Genomic DNA, 17,069 nt, shown 5'->3' on the forward strand with positions numbered 1-17,069 from the left:
TTTACAAGCGGAAGTACTTTGATACTGAGGAAATATAGGAAAACCTGATATTTCTAAGAAAAGTTCGGAAGCCAATAACAATAACAGTTAATAATGTTTTATGTCCCGAACAGGCTTTTAATCTGGGTTAATGCCCTGTCCCGCATTCCAACACGATCATTGCATGTATCCTCTGCACAGCTATTTACTTACCGTCGAGGAAAAACATACTTAGTTTCTTTCACTTTTAATTTGTTTTACTTTAATAAACACCGCCACCAAAATGTGTTATTTGGCGCAAATGAAAAGCAGCATCGTAAGCGTTAGAGTGGACAGCAAGGATTTAATGAACCCTATTGGAACGCGTCCAGGTGTTTACGTACTTTCCGTTTCCGTTACAGGGGCGTGAACAAAAGGAATCGTTTGCCGCGTGCGCGCTCGCGCCGTGTTTTCCAATCTTAAAACACTACGTTTAATGTTTTTGCGAAAAAAGATGGAGACGCTTAGCAAGCTTCTGCTGGAATACCCCGAATTAATGTACAGCGGAGTCGGAGCTACGGCGTTTGTCGCCGGCGGAGCGCTCATATATAAAATTGCCACCAGGTAACTTCTCCGACTTCTGGCACCGCAGCGGTGTGTTTGTAGCTAACGCTACATTTACGCTAGCACAAGTTAATGTGTGTGGAATAAAAGAAACACACCAGTTGATTTTTAATTGTGACATTAAAGAAATAATGCTTCCTGTCCTGCTCCTATTGCTCCTCTGGAGAGATTTGTGTATTGACGCTAGCCCGGGCGCTCACTTTAAGAGCAGCTGTGCCGCTAACTAACTTGATGCTTCGCAGTTTTGTGAGTCCAACTTTAGCTAACCCTGTTTGATGTTTACAGTTAGTATTTATAATGTCACGTGACATCAATACAACGGGCATATTCAGATGTCTCAGGCTAGGTTAAGTATTTTTGCATAACTGAACAGCAGCGGTTGCCACTGAATAACACGCTGGATTTACCTTGTTGCTTACAGAAAGAAGCCCACCTATGCAAGTGTTAACTGCTGGTTCTGTAATCAGAACACAGTTGTGCCCTATGGGAACAGGAACTGCTGGGATTGCCCCAATTGTGACCAGTACAATGGCTTCCAGGAGGTAAGTATTATACACTATGTAACAGCTTAAAAAAATGTTTCTTAAATGTGGTAATTCTTTTTCTCTAACGCATATACATTTTTTTAAACTGTCTGTTTTCAGAATGGGGACTACAACAAGCCCATTCCTGCTCAGTACATGGAGCATCTAAATCATGGCATATCTGGAAGCCTTCCTTCATCAGAGACACCTAAGACTCTGCAGTGGGTCAACTGTCAGATGCTGCTTTGCCGGAAGTGTAATAACAACCAGTCTGCAAAGATCAAACAGCTGGCCTCATATATCCCGAGGGATGATGTATGCACTTTCTGTCACATCATAGTATTGCCCAACATGCTGTTCTGAAGAATAACACCAAATGTTGTTTCTTTCTCCCGTAGGAGAACTACGATGAGGAAATTGAAGCCTACAAGCACCACCTGGAGCAGACTTATAAGTTATGCAGGCCATGTCAGACAGCAGTGGAGTACTACATTAAATATCAGAACCGTCAGCTTCGTACGGTGCTTCTTAATAATCAGCTGCGGCGCACCCGGGAGTCAGACATGGGCTTTGTAAAGGTCAGTGCAACCCGATCTCACCCATTCCCAATCCCGCATCTCACCCAGTCAGGCAAATATTGTGAATTATTTAATAAAAATAAAAAAAATCACATATAAAAGACACTAAATGACCAAATGCTGTAGCATGCAGGGTGTTTGACCTTTAGCCAGATACTAAATAACATGATTATTTTAGCTGAGACAAGCAGGAAACTGCCTTAATTGTAACTTTTTTTCTGTGATACCATCTTGTTGCTTTTTCATGTTTAACATAATTTGTTAATCTTGAAATGTAAGAGGGAAACTTTCATCCTTTTGCTCTTTGTTGTTACACCTAATGACATAATGCCTTATCAGTAGCTACTTAGTGTGCATTCGGATCCTCTTTGACCTACTCAAACAAAATAGTCAAGTGTTCAAACAGTGACGTGATCCACAGGTTTCTTGTTTTCATGGGTCTGCTGATAAGGATTAGCGCTTTGACACAATCAAGTCCTGCTTTTCAGCGTTTAAAGTGATTAATCAATTGTTACCGCTTCTGCTCCAGTGTGATCTGTGACGTTAGACGTCATGTCTAATTTCAGGTTGTGTGAGGATACGAGTGAACGATATTTAACCACTGCTGTGGCTTTAATGAAATGCATTAAACTTTGACTTTCTTATTCACACTAGTGATTCATTAAAGTGGTGCAGTCCTGTTACCCGTTTCTTGGTAAAACACTGAACTATAACTATAAGTGCTTTCAGTTCGTTTAATTGGCATTCAGACCCCTGTTGTAGACTTTATTAACACTATGTTGACATTGTATGCTATTAATTTCAGTATGCTGTGAAAATGTCACAATAACGGCCTGTTTCTTTTGTTTTCTTTGTTTGGTTTGTTTTTTCCCTCCTGCAGAGTGCCCAGTCCCTGTCCTCTCCCATGGGAGTCGTACTCTTGCGGGCCCTTGCCTTCCTAATATGTGCTTTCCTTGCTGCCACAATTTTCTGTGAATTGCCAGACCAGCCTTTGTCACCTGATGGCTCGCAGACATTAAGTGGTGGGGTTGTTCCTCCAAAGCCTCAAGTCCACAATGAGTCTACCCACACTGATAACAGCAGCAGAGTGTTGCCTGTGTGGCAGAGTCTCCTGGAGCTGATCCCAGACAAGGCCATAGAAAATGCCGAGCTTGCGTGGCAGCATGGGAAGGACAACCAGCTGGCTGTAGTCTCTGTTGGCCTGTTAACTTGTCTCACTGGTATCTTCTTAGCTGGACCTGGAAGGTAAGCAGCCACCATTTTATTTGCCTTTGGCTTGCTGTTTGTAGTTCCCAGTTGAATTAAAACCAAAAAACAAATCTTGCTGCATTTCAGGTTGAGGAGAATTGATGCTGTAGCCTCTGTCCTGTGGTTCTTCATCCTGTGCCTCTACATGGTCGAGAGCTACATGACCGATGCCTTGAGCTGGATGTACACAACGAAGCTTGTTGGCGTCTCCCTCTGTTGCCTCGTCAGCTTTGCTGCTGCCGTGGCAACTCGTAAACCGCTGGGCGCACGGAGAGCCAGATACCGAAGGTCAGAACCTGAGCAGTAATGTTCACATTGTATTTGAAACCGTGGATTATACAAAAACATGTCGTCTTTCCATGAATGCTTCCCATTCATAAGCATCGGATCGAAAAGCATCAATCTAACAAGTGTTATTGGTGTATTTTTAATGTTGTCATTTCTTTTCATTTCTGTCACTGTCCGTTTTTAAACCTTCAATCTTCCAGCTCTGTGTGAGAATGACTGTGATGTTCTGACATGTGAATGATAATCTCCAGATATGGCACACGACCTGAAGCTAGTCCCTTCTCCTTACCTTAGCCACACAGCCATGTGCTGAGCAAGTGCTTGATGCATCAATTTTTGGTAGTTAAAACAATTTTGCATCAGATAATATTGTTACCTCATAGTAGTGATTTGTCCTCCTGCTTTGAATAATTGTTATTGTCATTGTTTTTTATCTATTCACTGAGAGAAGCAATGAGGAAACATTTCATTAATCATAATATCATAAAGGTATTATTCATAAGCTTACTCTAATTATTATCAGTTATAAAGTCCTAAGAAGGTTAACAAGTAAACTTTACAGGACCTTCTGACATTTCAACCTATTGGTGTTCTCTATTCAAATGACTGATTATGTATTTAGCATCATTATTACTGCACCATATATGTGAAAAAAATGATGTTTAAATAAGCTAATTTTTGCAACCAGTATATTGGGTTGTTAACATTTTTGGTTTTAGCTACTATTAACTGTGCTTTACACTTCACTAGATTGTTTAAAGGTGTTTTGAATGTACTCGTTTAACACTGTTAAAGCTGTGGGGCTTCTAACTACAACTCACTGCATGAAATACTAATTTGTGTAAACACTTTATACCACACATAAGATGTGGTATTTGCGTAATCACACTCTTTCTCTATCGCTTTACATCACCTACAGTTTTTATTGGCGTTGGATATTTTCTAATGCAGCCTGTTCTGGTGTTTTTACCTCATGTCATTGGCAGCACCAGGAGGTGACGTGGAGCATGATGTGTAGTGATGTTAGCTGACAGAAAATTTGCATGCCTGCAAAATCTGCAAATTTTAATCGACATTTACTATTGAAGTTTATTTATTCATTTATTTATTTATTTTACAATGGTTTAAGTATTTAGCTGCCCGAGTTTGTTATTCCCAAATTCTGCAGTTTTTCTCCTGTCTCCATTATTATTGTGACCTTGTACCCTTTTGATTTACTTTTAGAACATTCAGTATTCGTCTAAAGTTGCATGATCTTGACTTTAAGCAATTTTTGCAAATACACATTTTCTTTGAAGAGTATCATGCAGAATTGGCCAATATTTGGCCTTGCAGTGGCATTAGTTCACCTTGAGACAGTAGCATGAAGTTTCTCAGTGTACTTGGCAGATACATTGTTTGTTTCTTAAAGCTTCTTTGAGAACTTGTATCAGTTCTTCTGTAGATTCCCTTTGTTACTTGTCTCACTTAACACTGAGTCCAGCATTGAAATCAGTGCTCTCCGGTGGTTATTCATTCATCAGCAGGGCTCCTTGCATTGTCTTGAGTTTTAGATACTCTTACTGGTCACTTCATTACTTACTGATTGCTAGTACCAGTTGGACCCCCTTTTGCCTTCAGAACCATGTTAATTCTTCAAAACAGATTTAAGAGGTGCCGGAAACTTTCCTCAGAGATTTTGGTCCATATTGATATGATAACATCACACAATCTCCCGTTTCTCCTCATCCCAAAGGTACTCTATTGGATTGAGCTCTGGTGACTATGGAGGTCATTTGAGTGCAGTGAACTCTGCGTCATGTTCAAGAAACAAGTTTGAGATTATTTGAACTTTTTGACGTGGTCCGTTAAGATGGCGACACTGGTCATAAAGGGATTGACATCCAGCATAAAATCTTGGCCAAATCAAACATGCAGATCATGAACACATTTAGTATTAGGCCTTTTTCCATTACTTCCTACTCGACTTGGCACGGCTCGTTTTCCATTACTAAAGAGTACCAGCTATTATGGGTGAGGTCGTTATAGCAACGCGGTGGAACATCCCATGACATCATTTATATGCGACATAACGATGTGAATACCTGCTGCTCGGCCTGTGGCTTTTTGTCAGGCTTCTGGGACCATGGTGTTGTTTCTCTGTCGTTTCCCTTGTTTCCAGGTTACAAAAATGGCGGTTTTCAATTTCGTGAAGGAGATGCTCTCCTGACTCATCATGTGACACCACTGACTAGCTGATCAGTGGTATGCAGTCTGTTGAAATCACATTTTCAGATCGCCTCAGAACCCTGGTCGCTTGGAATACTGGTCAAGTAGGTGCCAAATAAAGTGAGCCCATGCGAATCGTAGCCTCAGTTTATGGTTCTTAGCTGTTGGAGATCAGAGATGCTGTAGCCCATCTGCTTCAAGGTTCAGTGGGTTTTGCATTCAGAGATGCTCTTCTACATACCTTGGTTTCAACAAATTGTTGTTTTGGTCACTGCTCCCTTCCTATCAGCTTGAAGAATTATGGTCATTGATCTCTGATTTCTGGGGTTCAACAAAGCTTTTTCACCCAGAGACCTGGTGCTCACTGGGCATTTTCTCTTTTTCACACCATTCTCTGTAATGGTTATATTGGAATATCCCAGTATATTAGCAGTTTCTGAAATACCCAGACTGTTGAACAGGTTTGTGTGTGTGTGTATCCGGCTGTATGTTTGGGCTCATTGTGACATCGAGGAATGATCAGAGCCCATCAGAGGCCTCACTGATGGTGCAGCATGATAAAGATCTGCATATGCAAAGTGTTCAAAGGTTTTGGAGAGTATTTATGTGTACTTCTTTGTGTCATATTTTTATGCTTATAGCTGTGGGCTCAAAACTCAAGTTCAAAATAGCCTGTAGGTGACTACCTGACAGGTACTTGGCTCGTTTCAGCATTTGAGGTATCTTGTGTAAGCATCAGTTCCTGGTTTCCCCCCCCGTTTCATTTTTAATCGGTGCTCCACTCAGCAACATCTTGTAGTCTTTTCTCAGGATTAATCCTAAATTGTCCTGCACAAACTCTAAATGAGGCGATTTACAGCTAAAACGACGACCTTACAGCACTCACAACTGTATTAGCTTCCATTATAACTAATGCTACCTTTGCCAGTATTTTAACAAGTTGATATGTGATAAACACTAATGACCGTTTGAAGTGCACGTGCTAACATTTCATCTAACTTGTTTATTTGAGTTTCATAGTTATGTTTTACTTTTGTTGGATTGTGTTGGATGTAGGGGTTATTTATTTTACTCTAGTGTGAGAAGGTGTTACAAAATAATGGGAGACAACGTGCATAGATTGCGATTGCTCGTCAGTTTTGGAGTGTTGTAACTGTGGGTTTAAACTGTGTTGCACTGTTCTGTTGACAGATTTATGTTGTCAAAACAGCGCCTGTGGTGTAGTACACTTCACATGCTTTGAGTCTAAGATGGTAGATGATTGATCAAGTTATGAACCTGTGTGACTTTTCACACCTGATATACATCAAAAAAAGCCACAATGCAATGCTGTATAGTGCCGCAGTTTAAAAAAAAAAAAAAAGTCAAACTGGCTGTTTATACTGTGACGTTAATTGCTAATAACTTGAAGGCTTTTTTTGTTTTGTTTTTTAAACTGCCACATGTGACAAACTGCATCTTAAACTCAAAAGTAACGTTCATCACAGAACAAAACAAGCTGTATTGGTTAGAGTTGTGTGACGTACAGGGTGTATCAAAAAGAACCATCCCGAATTCAAAGCGCTTTAATCCTGCAGCCGTTCACCGATAACGGCCAAAGCGCATACCGTGGCCCCAGACATGCTCATACAAATATGAGAGTTTGACTATCGTTTGGACATGTGCCATGTGTCCCGAGGGGGACACATTAAGGACCACATTGTATGTAAAACCTTTTATATTCAGCCATGTAGTTTAAAATTTACCGCAAGCTTTTATGTCCAATATTTAAAACAATAAATAAATAAATTAAAAGTGAATGATTTCGTCTTGCTACACCCTGTATTTGGACCATTGTGTGTACTAAGGGTAAGAAAAAAAGTATTTTTACCTTTTGGTTTGTAAGCTACAGGTTTAAAATGTGTTGTTTCTGCCAAAGTTTTACATACTCTGCCCAAAAGTTTGTTTGCTTTAAGCCACAGTTTGCATGTTTTTTAAATGATATTTGCATAATGTCTGGTTTGAGTGTTTCTATTTCTGCGTGTTATTATTTTTTTAGAACTCCTGTTTCTACCTGATGAGCTGTATGACTGTAGACCTCTTTGTGCCAAGTGTCTAGCTCTAGAAGCACTATGTTCAAAGTGTTAACTGTAGGTTTAAGCTACTATATGTGACAAATTATTGTACTTCATTATTATACTACTGTTACTATTTATCCCAAGTATGTTTATCTAATTATTTTAGTAGCGTCTGTTGGAGAAACACTTGGTAGTTTTTAAAAAAGGACCCATTATTATGCTAAATCTTGATACTTTTTTACAGTTTATCACAGTTTGATCACCGACGATGTGTTTATATATTCTGTAACAGCCTCAGAAAGGAGCTCCATCCCTGCTCAAAGGTTTCCTGCAACATGCTCGATGAAACACTTTGCGTTTTGGGTGCTTAAATGGTTCATTTGGGTATCTTGCTTTTCATGATGTGCTCCATTTCGGAGGCTTTGTGGTAATGCTTGCTGTACATGGAATATAATAAACGACTGATAAAAGGAAATGTCTTCTGCTTGTTTTTCCACCAGCATCCTGTCTCCTTCTGCATGTCTCTTTCCAGTCTGTAAAACTTTGTTACTCAACTTTGGAGGCAGTGGAAATAATCAGAAGTGACCTGATTATACAAAGAAGCTTTATGTCGCTGCTCTGTGTGGACCCATGAGTGTGTGAAGCGTTTCTCTCGTCTCTCCCCGTCAGCTGCTGCGTGCTGTCACACAGCTGCTGCAGTGTTTCAGCGACAGCCTTGTCGTAGCCTGCCTCCATTAGTGCTGACATTAAAGGGTTGTCAGAGCTCATTTCTAACTTTGTCCCCAGTTTTCTTCTCGTACTTGGTCTTTAAATCAGCATATATTTAATTGTGGTAAGCAGGTAAAATTCTTAATTGCGTTTACACTATTTGCTCTATCAGTACCCAATTTCCCCTCCTCAGAAGTATTATGTTAGACTTTCTATATGTAAGTATTTGTATGTTTTTGCTGCTATGTTACAACTTTAATTTCAGGTAGTAGACCATTCGGTTGCTCTTGTGTTGCAGATACCTTGCAGGAAGCTCCACAGTCCCTCCTTTGACCGATGTGGCGGACACTTTCATCCCCACTCCACCCCCTAACCTCTCCCAGCTCATCAACCGCCACCACGGTCGTCACGAGCGGAAGGCTTCCCCCTCCTCTCTGCCCGGGCGTCTCAACAGAGCCCTGTGCCTCGGCACCATGCCCTCCCTCACCAGGACAGGTAGCGCGGGATGTTTTCCCTTTCAGTTTGTGCTCGTGCTGACAGATATTTCTGTGTAATCCTTCTAATGGCTTGTTGACGTTTATCTGCGGTCTAACGGCTCACAAAATAACATTTCAGCAAAGGGAACCGACACATTTGTGCAAATTAATCATGTAGCTTCAGGTGTAGGTTGGGCTTAGTATTTGGAATTGTTTGTTTTTATAGTCAGTTACACTGTAGCACTTTGCATGCTCATGAGGTTTCTAATTACGTAGCTCCGTTTTTATGGAATATCACCTGAAATATTGCCTCTGTTTACACAAACATATCTAAAGTATCGCATTTCTTACCAAGAGGTCATTTAGGTCGTTTATGCTGAAGTGTTTGCATAAATATACATTATTTTTTTAGACACTATGCAATGGATGGAGTTTCTAACAGGATTTTTCAGAAATCTCTGGCACATCTGTGCTTAAATTTCTCAGTTTTATTTCAAATGCAAACATTAAAAAATGTGTGTTTGCAGTGTAAAGCGTATGTTTTTAGGAGCAGTCGTGGTCCTACAGTAGGCGGCCCATTTGCAGCTGCTTAATCTGACAGATTTGTCACTAATTATTTACTAGTATTGCAGATTTTTAGTGTGAAGACTATCGATTTTTCTTTGAATGTGATAAAGTAAAACCTGATCCTCAGCATGAAGTTGTGTAGTTTTAGGTTTATGAGAAATGCTGATGCAGATTTAAGTAAAAACATCAGTTTGTGGTTGTGGTGAAAAGTTTTATTTATTTATTTTTTTAATTTTCAGATTCTGGTTACCTGTTTAGTGGAAGCAGACCGGCCTCACAGTACAAAGATTCACAATCTTCAGGTATTGAAAGTCCTGGCGATTCTGTGGCCTCTGTTCAGTTTTTCATTGTAAGCAACAGCTCGGTGCTTTTTTCACTAAGATGTTGCTTAGTGAAAACATTTTTCACCGCTCTCTTTTTTGGCACAGACTACTTTTCGCTCAAGTCTGGGAGCCGCCCATCATCCCCGGGTCCCTCCCCAGCTCCTTCGGTAGCTGGTTCTGTTACATCCAGTTCAGGTTCTGCCAGACAACGGCGTCCCCTCATCAGCCCCGCTCGTCTCAACATTGGTGGCCAGAGACTCCGGCTTTTCTCAGCAGAGCCAGAACCCACGCTCATGTTCCCACCCGCGTCTCCATCACATTTCCTGTCTGAGCCGACCCCTTCGGTTTACAGCGGCTGCTTTTCACCCGATGTGTCACCCTTTCAAAGTCAAAATGGCAAGTATACATAAGGCTGACTGTTATAGGAAGACTTCTGGCAATATTTCTTATTTTGTTTGTCTGTTATTCCTGAAACTACCACCAGGTGGCAATATAAACTTTTTTTTTTTTAATGAAACAAATCAACTTGTGAACATGTTTAGATGGTTTGGTTTGTGGTTTAATGATTTTACTTGATTGGCCTTGCAGATTTGAGCTCCTTGTTAAGAGACGATAGTGTGATTGAAGAGGAAGAGAAGCGAAGCAGCTCCTCAGGATCTTCTGCTTGCCTGGTCGGTACTACAACTCAGTGTCCAGAGGGCAGGCGTTCTCCAAAAGGTAAGCAGTTTGATTTCAACCCTGCAGGGAGATGGATGTATCTATGTCAGAAAATTTAATATTTGTATCATGCCTGTTGGCTAACTGGGTTTTAAAAGATCTCAGTCTGCTTGGGCTGATACATCAGAATGTATGTGTGTATCATTTGAAGCTGCTTTTGATCTCTGCAGATCTCTACAGTGACTGCAAACAGATTTCTTCTTAAAGCAATTTCAGTTTAAGTGACGGGAACTAATGCAGCACCCCATGTATGAGGGACAGAATATTAAGAACACTGCTACCACACAGCTACCTGTGGGCTTCATTAAAATCAATTCAATGAACTTGATTGTAGTTTCTGTTAGGGCTGCTCAATTAATCGAATTTTAATCTCGATTACGATCTGGGCTTTCAACGATCATTAAAAATGACTGAGCCGATTATTAGCCCCTCCCTTGTGCTTTACTCTCGCGCTGCTCCATGTGGCAAATCGAGCGCACCTCTCTGCATTTCGAACACGTGTCACAACAATTAAGAGCAGCGGTCCCCAACCTTTTTTGCGCCACGGACCGGTTTATGCCCGACAATATTTTCATGGACCGGCCTTTAAGGTGTCGCGGATAAATACAACAAAATAAAACTAGTACCGGTACCAAAAAAAAGAAAATTTATTCATAACACACGTGAAAAGACCCAGGAAAACAGAGTAAACGATAAAAACGATAACAAAATAACGCTGAAAACCGATAAAAACCCTGAAAACTATACATTTCACACCTGAGCCTCAACTCTCGCAGCCCGGTACCAAACGACTCACGGACCGGTACCGGTCCGAGGCCCGGGGGTTGGGGACCGCTGATTAAGAGGATCTGAGGGAAGCTCGGAAAGCTAAGCAGAAGTTATTTGGAGAGGAGAGTGACTGCTGTTGGTTGAAAAGAGGTAAAAAAAACTTCAGTGGTGTGGAAACATTATGGGTTCGTGGAGTCAGACGTGGATCAAGTAGACACAGTGTGTAAACTTTGCTACAGTGTCGTAGCTGCACCACAGAGCAACACTGCAAAGTTCACTAAACATAGATGTTTACATTTTTCATTTATTTTTTATATTGCAAACATTTGCACTGTTATCAGTATTTGCACACTATTTTATATCATTGTTTGACAATCTTTAAAGTCATTATTCAATACATTGTTATTGTTAAATAAATATCGTCAAATAATCGAGATCTCAATTTCAGTGAAAATAATCGTGATTATCATTTTTGCCATAATCGAGCAGCCCTAGTTTCTGTAACTTCTTCTCTATTTGTTCTGATTTAAAGGGGGGAAAGTATTTTGTGACGCAGACACAAAATGTAAAAGCAGATGAGGTGGTTTGATGATAGAGCTCATGGCTCACGTTTGCCTTTTCTCTCCAGATTTTGCGAAGCGTCTCATATGGCCGGGGCTTCTGTTTGCAAGCCTGACTGCCAACCTGTTCTTCGGCTGCCTCTACTTGTACAACAACTGGAGATGAGTGTCGACAGAGGAGCTGCTAGCCCGTACAGAGCAAGTGTGCCTCTGGCCCCTTGACTAACCTGTTGTTCCTGCGCAACGAGAGGACATACAGCAGTGCAAGAAAATATCACCTCTCTGGTGCTTTACCTACTGTTTGCCGATGCAAATTGCAGATGTCAGAAGAACTGTGCAGTAAAATCAGATCTTATATTTGTGAGTCATTAGTGCTCAAACGTGAAATGGGTTTTGTTTTTGCCTTTTGATCACTGCTCCTCTTACACAAAGACAGGTGCAAATGATAAGAAGGAGCAAAAAACAAAAAAAAGATGAAATTGCACTGATGGCTTTTTAAAACCTGCGCTGTGAATTGTGCAATAAACATGTACTGTTCAGTCGACGCTGCTTGGGCACAAAGTCGCGTCTTACCTACTTACACTGATCGAGTGCATTACCTCCCTCAACTGAACATCGCTGGATCTCTACAGCAGCCAGAAACTGGTAAATGTTAAGCGACATGTTTTCTTGTGGTTTAGTTTTTGTTTTATTGGCATTTGTACTGGTGCCATTACATGTCAGCTGAGGAAAGTAAAAAGTGGTGCTCCGTTATTGTTGGCCTATTTAGGGTCAAAATAATTCCTAACATTTCCATCTCATAAACATTTCTCAGCAGTTCACTACAAAAAGGGTTCTCACCAAAGCGATTCAGTTTCGGTTCTTTCTTACTGTAAAGCTATTCATAAGCAAGTTTGTAAGTGTGACAGCTCCTAAGGTCAAGTGTGGTTTAAAAATAAAAATAAAACATTTCCAGTATATGGAAGAAATCATGTTTGCTGTCTCCCTCAGTCTGCACAAGCAAGCCGCAGAGAGGGAAGTTTTCCTGCCAACTCAGCTGTGAACTAATTTATGTTACTTTTGTTATTACTCATAGTCAAGCATGTACGTTATTACAGATTGGAAATATTTTTGCACTTGTTTTTCTGAATTGGCGGACGTGTTCTACTTTACGCGATTTAAAAAATTGTTTGAAATGGAGAGCACGGATGTTTGATTGTTATTTGTGTGCATGTTAATCAGCCGATTCTCAGAAAACTTGTACATTTTTAGACTCGCAAGCTGCAATTTTGCATGTGATGCAAAACAAAAATCGTATGAAATTTGGAAAGATTTTGTTCTGTTCAGGTGATTTTTGAATTATTAAGTGAGTAATTTGACTTTGTTGCAATATTAAGTTTACTTATTGGTTTATGCAAAGTTACTTTGAACCAAAGTTATAAATTATTACATTTGTCTGGCAATAGTTGTAGAAAACTATCAATGGACGGCTTTCTAATGATTTATGGTATTCATTTTAATCATTCAGTGTTGTATGCAGATGTTTGTGCTTGATTTTTTTTTTTTTTTTTTTTCCTGACTCTGAATCGACTCATTCATTGAAAAAGTATGAAATGTGCTAAAATCTTGATGCTTTCTTAAATCCCAGTTCATTTTCTCTGGAATGGACAAGCTATCATTATTTTATTCACTTGAAAGTCAGTTTGTTTGAACATGTATTTGAACTTAACTGTTTTGTTTCGCAGCCTACGTCATCAGTTTTTAAAATCAGAGGTTGTCTAGTTGTTATTCCCTTGTACTAAGCAACACATTTGATCTGTAATTGTGGAACAACAGTGGTTTCATGTGGACCTGTGCTTTTTTTTTTTTTTTGCTTTTTTTTTTTTAAATAAATAAACAAAATTCTTTCCCTAATTACCGCTGTGTAATTACACCTGCTCTATCAAAACAGATGTTACAAAGTATTGCCAAAAGAAATTAGCTCATCTGCTCATCTTCACACACACATATGAACTTGAGTGACGTGCCATTCTCAATCCATAGGAAAAGCTTTCCATAAAGTTTAGGAGTGTGTTATAGGAATTTTTGACGTTGGATGAGAAAGCCCGGCTCGCTGCCTTCACGTCAATTCATCTCAAAGGTGTTGTGTCGGGTTGGGGTCAGGACTCTGTGCAAGCCAGTCAAGTTCTTCCACCAGACTTGCTCATCTGTGTCTTTATAGACCTTGCTTTGTGCAGTAACGGCGGTCATGTTGGAATAGGAAGGGGCATCTCCAAACCTTTCCACAGTTTGAGAAAATATTCTGCATACCTAGCTGCTCCATTTTATACACATGTGGCCATGAAAGTGATTGAAACACTTGTGTTCAGTGTGCTTCCAAATGTTGTGCCTTAAGCTCGCCCCCTTCTGGCACCATTAGGCATTGTCCGAGTCTTTAAATATTCTGATCTCTGGCCCACCTCAGCAAACTGAAGCTTGCACTGAAGTGTTAAAGATAATCATATGTTTTAAGGGTTGCTATGGCAATGAAAAGCTGAATTTACACAGCTGATGAGAGATTAACCGTAAGTGGACTGCAGGCAGCTGTCAAGGGTGAAGGAAAGAGTCTTGTAGGAAGGAAACGTCGATTTTATAGCCACAAATTCACTCCACTATAACCATGATGGGTCTCCTCCATGGGTTGGGATCTTTTGTTTTTGAGGTAAATGTGTGTACCCTTACATTATAGAGCCACTATATACTTCTTTTCATCAGAACATTTTCTTTTTATTAGTTCTAAAAAGGCTTTAGGTATAAAAACAATTATTTATGACTAAATAATACCATAAGTCATGCCATTATATCTTTCTGACCTATCATGGGTAACTTTATGACTCTTTCTAAAATAACTTGCACATAATAACAACGTGAATTATGTTTGCGCTCTGATCTTAATGTGTTGTTTTCTTGTCCAAAGTTCAGAAATGAGAAATCTTCATATCTCATTATTCATCAGTTCTGTGTAAGGCTTTATTTCCTTCCCTTTAAGCCCTGAGCTGTACTCCTCCACTTTTTTTTCCTCCACTTTCATTGCAAGTTAAGTTTTGATGTTATTTTTGGTTCTTCCTTTTTCCAGAGAATGGACGACCCATTCTGCGTTAACGTCAGATAAGTTAAGTTATTTTGTTTTTTCCTCTCTGCACATCATCTCACATCTTCATTAATCGCATTATCACCTTAAGGAAGGGAGCCTAAGCTTAACACTGAGTCATTGTTTAGAATAAATGGTGAAATACGGCAAATGTTAACAGCAAACGTGTTCGAGATTGCTTATTGCACCCTCTGTAACAACCATGACTCTACAAACCTGAATGCTGAATTAATCAAATTAAATTGTGCAAACTTGTTTCAAATGTTTTAAGTGATATTTTCTCCTTTTTGAATTTTAGAAATTCAATATTTTTTGATTAACTTCAACCATTTTGCATTGAAGTTGGCATCACTCACAAGTACATTTTCACTCTACTTACTGAACGAGCGAGAGGAAAGCAATCGACATGAACCCTCTAAAGCAGGGACCAGACTCCAATCTGGACGCCAGTGATCAGTTATAGTACACCAAAATAAATAAGTTATAGATTTCTGTAATTTTAAACATTTACTTCTTAAAATTTAAGCCAAAAGAGATGTTTTGACAGATATCTTTGTGTTGTAATAGCACTTCATTTTCTAAATAACATATCTCAAAGTGGGTCATATATGACCCGTGATATGAAAGGAGTTTAACCTCCCTGCACCACTGTCTATGTTCACTTTTTTTTAAACAAACACAAAACTACCCACAACATTTTTTTATTTCAATTCATCATTTGTAAGTCATGCTTTCTTAATCCCGTGGAAAACATGAATGAAAGTAATATATTTTTCATTGAGCTGATTTCATCATTTTAAATCCAATCAAAAGCTCCATGCAGAAGCAAGTCAACATATTTAAACTGAAACACTGGAAGTTTGTTATGCTGACTTGATCACTAATTATGTGCTGATGTTCTGCAGATATGATGCTTAAAATGAGACGCAGCACTGCAGTTTAAGTAAGGCGGAGGTGATGAGAATCGCATTACATTTGCAGTTTTTGAATATTTTTGGAAGAGTGAAATATTTTCACCAGCTGAGATGAAGAATCGGGTGATCCCTGCGGTTAGTAAGATTAATAATCTGGGAAACAGATGACTCAAATGTCTGCACAACAGTGTCATTGCCAGTTCTTCCACTTGGAGCTAAAATGTTTAGCTTTTCCATCTAGAGCAGAATCTGACTGGTTGCATTAGATCAGACACTTTTAGAAATAAATGCATTTCTTTGAGTCACTGTAATTATATTGAGACATTTTGTAGATTTAGGAAATGAAACTTCTATAAATTACTAAAATCTAATTTTAGTTACTAATGCTGCTGTTTTTCTCCCGTGACACAGCACTTCTCTGGACTTATATTAATTGCAAAGCACCGGACTGGCTGTGCAGCTGTCCTATACATGGCACGCCAATTGTTTGTAGGGGTCTGCGAGTTACCCTACAGTGCCTGACAGAACATTTTCAGTCAGCAAGAGCAGTTTCTCATCCTCTTTGCTGGAATCCCCTGTGCACTCCCTCAAAGATTAATCTTAGGTCCAATCCTTTCACAGCACGCTTCCTCTTTTTCAGATCATTCAGACACAAAGCATGAATTTCACGGCAAAGGGTGTGAAATACATGCATCAAAAGCCCCCTTGAAACTGCAGGTGGGGCTAACCGAGTGAAAAATACTAAACTAAACTAAACCGAATAGATATGTTTGCATCCAAAGAACAAGAAGATGAGTTTCCTGATGCTATTGTGCTTACCTTTATTTAATTCAATCCAATTTGGATCCTGTTTTATTCTTGATAACTAAAAAAAGTGCTATCATGAGCTATGCTGCCTTTGTTTGTACTTGCTGCTTATATATCTGCCTAATAAACTGTAGTATAATATTCTACAATAAGCTATAATAAGTGATTGATGTCCAGTTATTTACTAATCAGTATCTCTCAACTATTCCCTACCCCCAAATAATGTTATTATAATATTTGGAATAAAATTCCAGCTGTAATTAAAAAAAAATGTACTACTAGCTATAGTAACCATGTGCACATAATATAGTATTTTGGCTTTTTTTCTGTCTTTTTTTCTGCTTCTATTTTTTAATATATCTCTAATTGACCTTTTCTTCCTGTGCCTTGTGCTGCTGTAACAAGTGAATTGGCTAAAGAGGAATCAGATCTGTTACCATTAATTTTATACTGTTATGTGTCATCTTTGATGCTGTATGTTTTTATATTTATTTGTTGTTATGTGTTTTCTTCTTGTACTGTGAATTTTCATGTTGTAATTTTACATATTGCTGTCTGAACCATACTGCTGTACACTGTCTGATTTGTGTTAACTTTCCTATTTATTTTTTTGCTCTGACCTGGCAGGTGAAAAG

At 39.3% G+C, this 17,069-nt stretch overlaps 1 protein-coding gene across 2 annotated transcripts; it reads left to right on the forward strand.

Annotated features, from left to right (window-relative positions):
- Positions 1-393: 393 nt before the first annotated feature.
- Positions 394-13,465, forward strand: tmem201 (transmembrane protein 201). Of its 2 annotated transcripts, XM_006785538.2 has the most exons (11): positions 394-582; positions 1,004-1,124; positions 1,227-1,421; positions 1,505-1,684; positions 2,565-2,929; positions 3,020-3,220; positions 8,492-8,688; positions 9,476-9,538; positions 9,665-9,955; positions 10,148-10,276; positions 11,673-13,465. In XM_006785538.2, the coding sequence occupies exons 1-11, from the start codon at positions 455-457 to the stop codon at positions 11,768-11,770; spliced, it is 1,968 nt and encodes a 655-aa protein (XP_006785601.2). In that variant the 5' UTR covers positions 394-454; the 3' UTR covers positions 11,771-13,465. The 2 variants fall into 2 exon arrangements, with proteins under 2 accessions (XP_006785601.2, XP_087689479.1); XM_087833353.1 differs by having other exon boundaries at positions 9,476-9,955.
- Positions 13,466-17,069: the final 3,604 nt, after the last annotated feature.

Source organism: Neolamprologus brichardi, chromosome 20 (genome assembly GCF_056152115.1).
Source record: "Neolamprologus brichardi isolate AB-2024 chromosome 20, ASM5615211v1, whole genome shotgun sequence".
Taxonomy (NCBI): domain Eukaryota; kingdom Metazoa; phylum Chordata; class Actinopteri; order Cichliformes; family Cichlidae; genus Neolamprologus; species Neolamprologus brichardi.

Excerpts from the sequence above, each read along its gene's own strand:
- tmem201 (XM_087833353.1), top strand. The coding sequence starts at position 455 with ATGTTTTTGCGAAAAAAGATGGAGACGCTTAGCAAGCTTCTGCTGGAA. Across the intron at positions 583-1,003 it reads ATATATAAAATTGCCACCAG|AAAGAAGCCCACCTATGCAA; the intron begins GTAACTTCTCCG and ends TGTTGCTTACAG. Across the intron at positions 1,422-1,504 it reads CATATATCCCGAGGGATGAT|GAGAACTACGATGAGGAAAT; the intron begins GTATGCACTTTC and ends TTTCTCCCGTAG.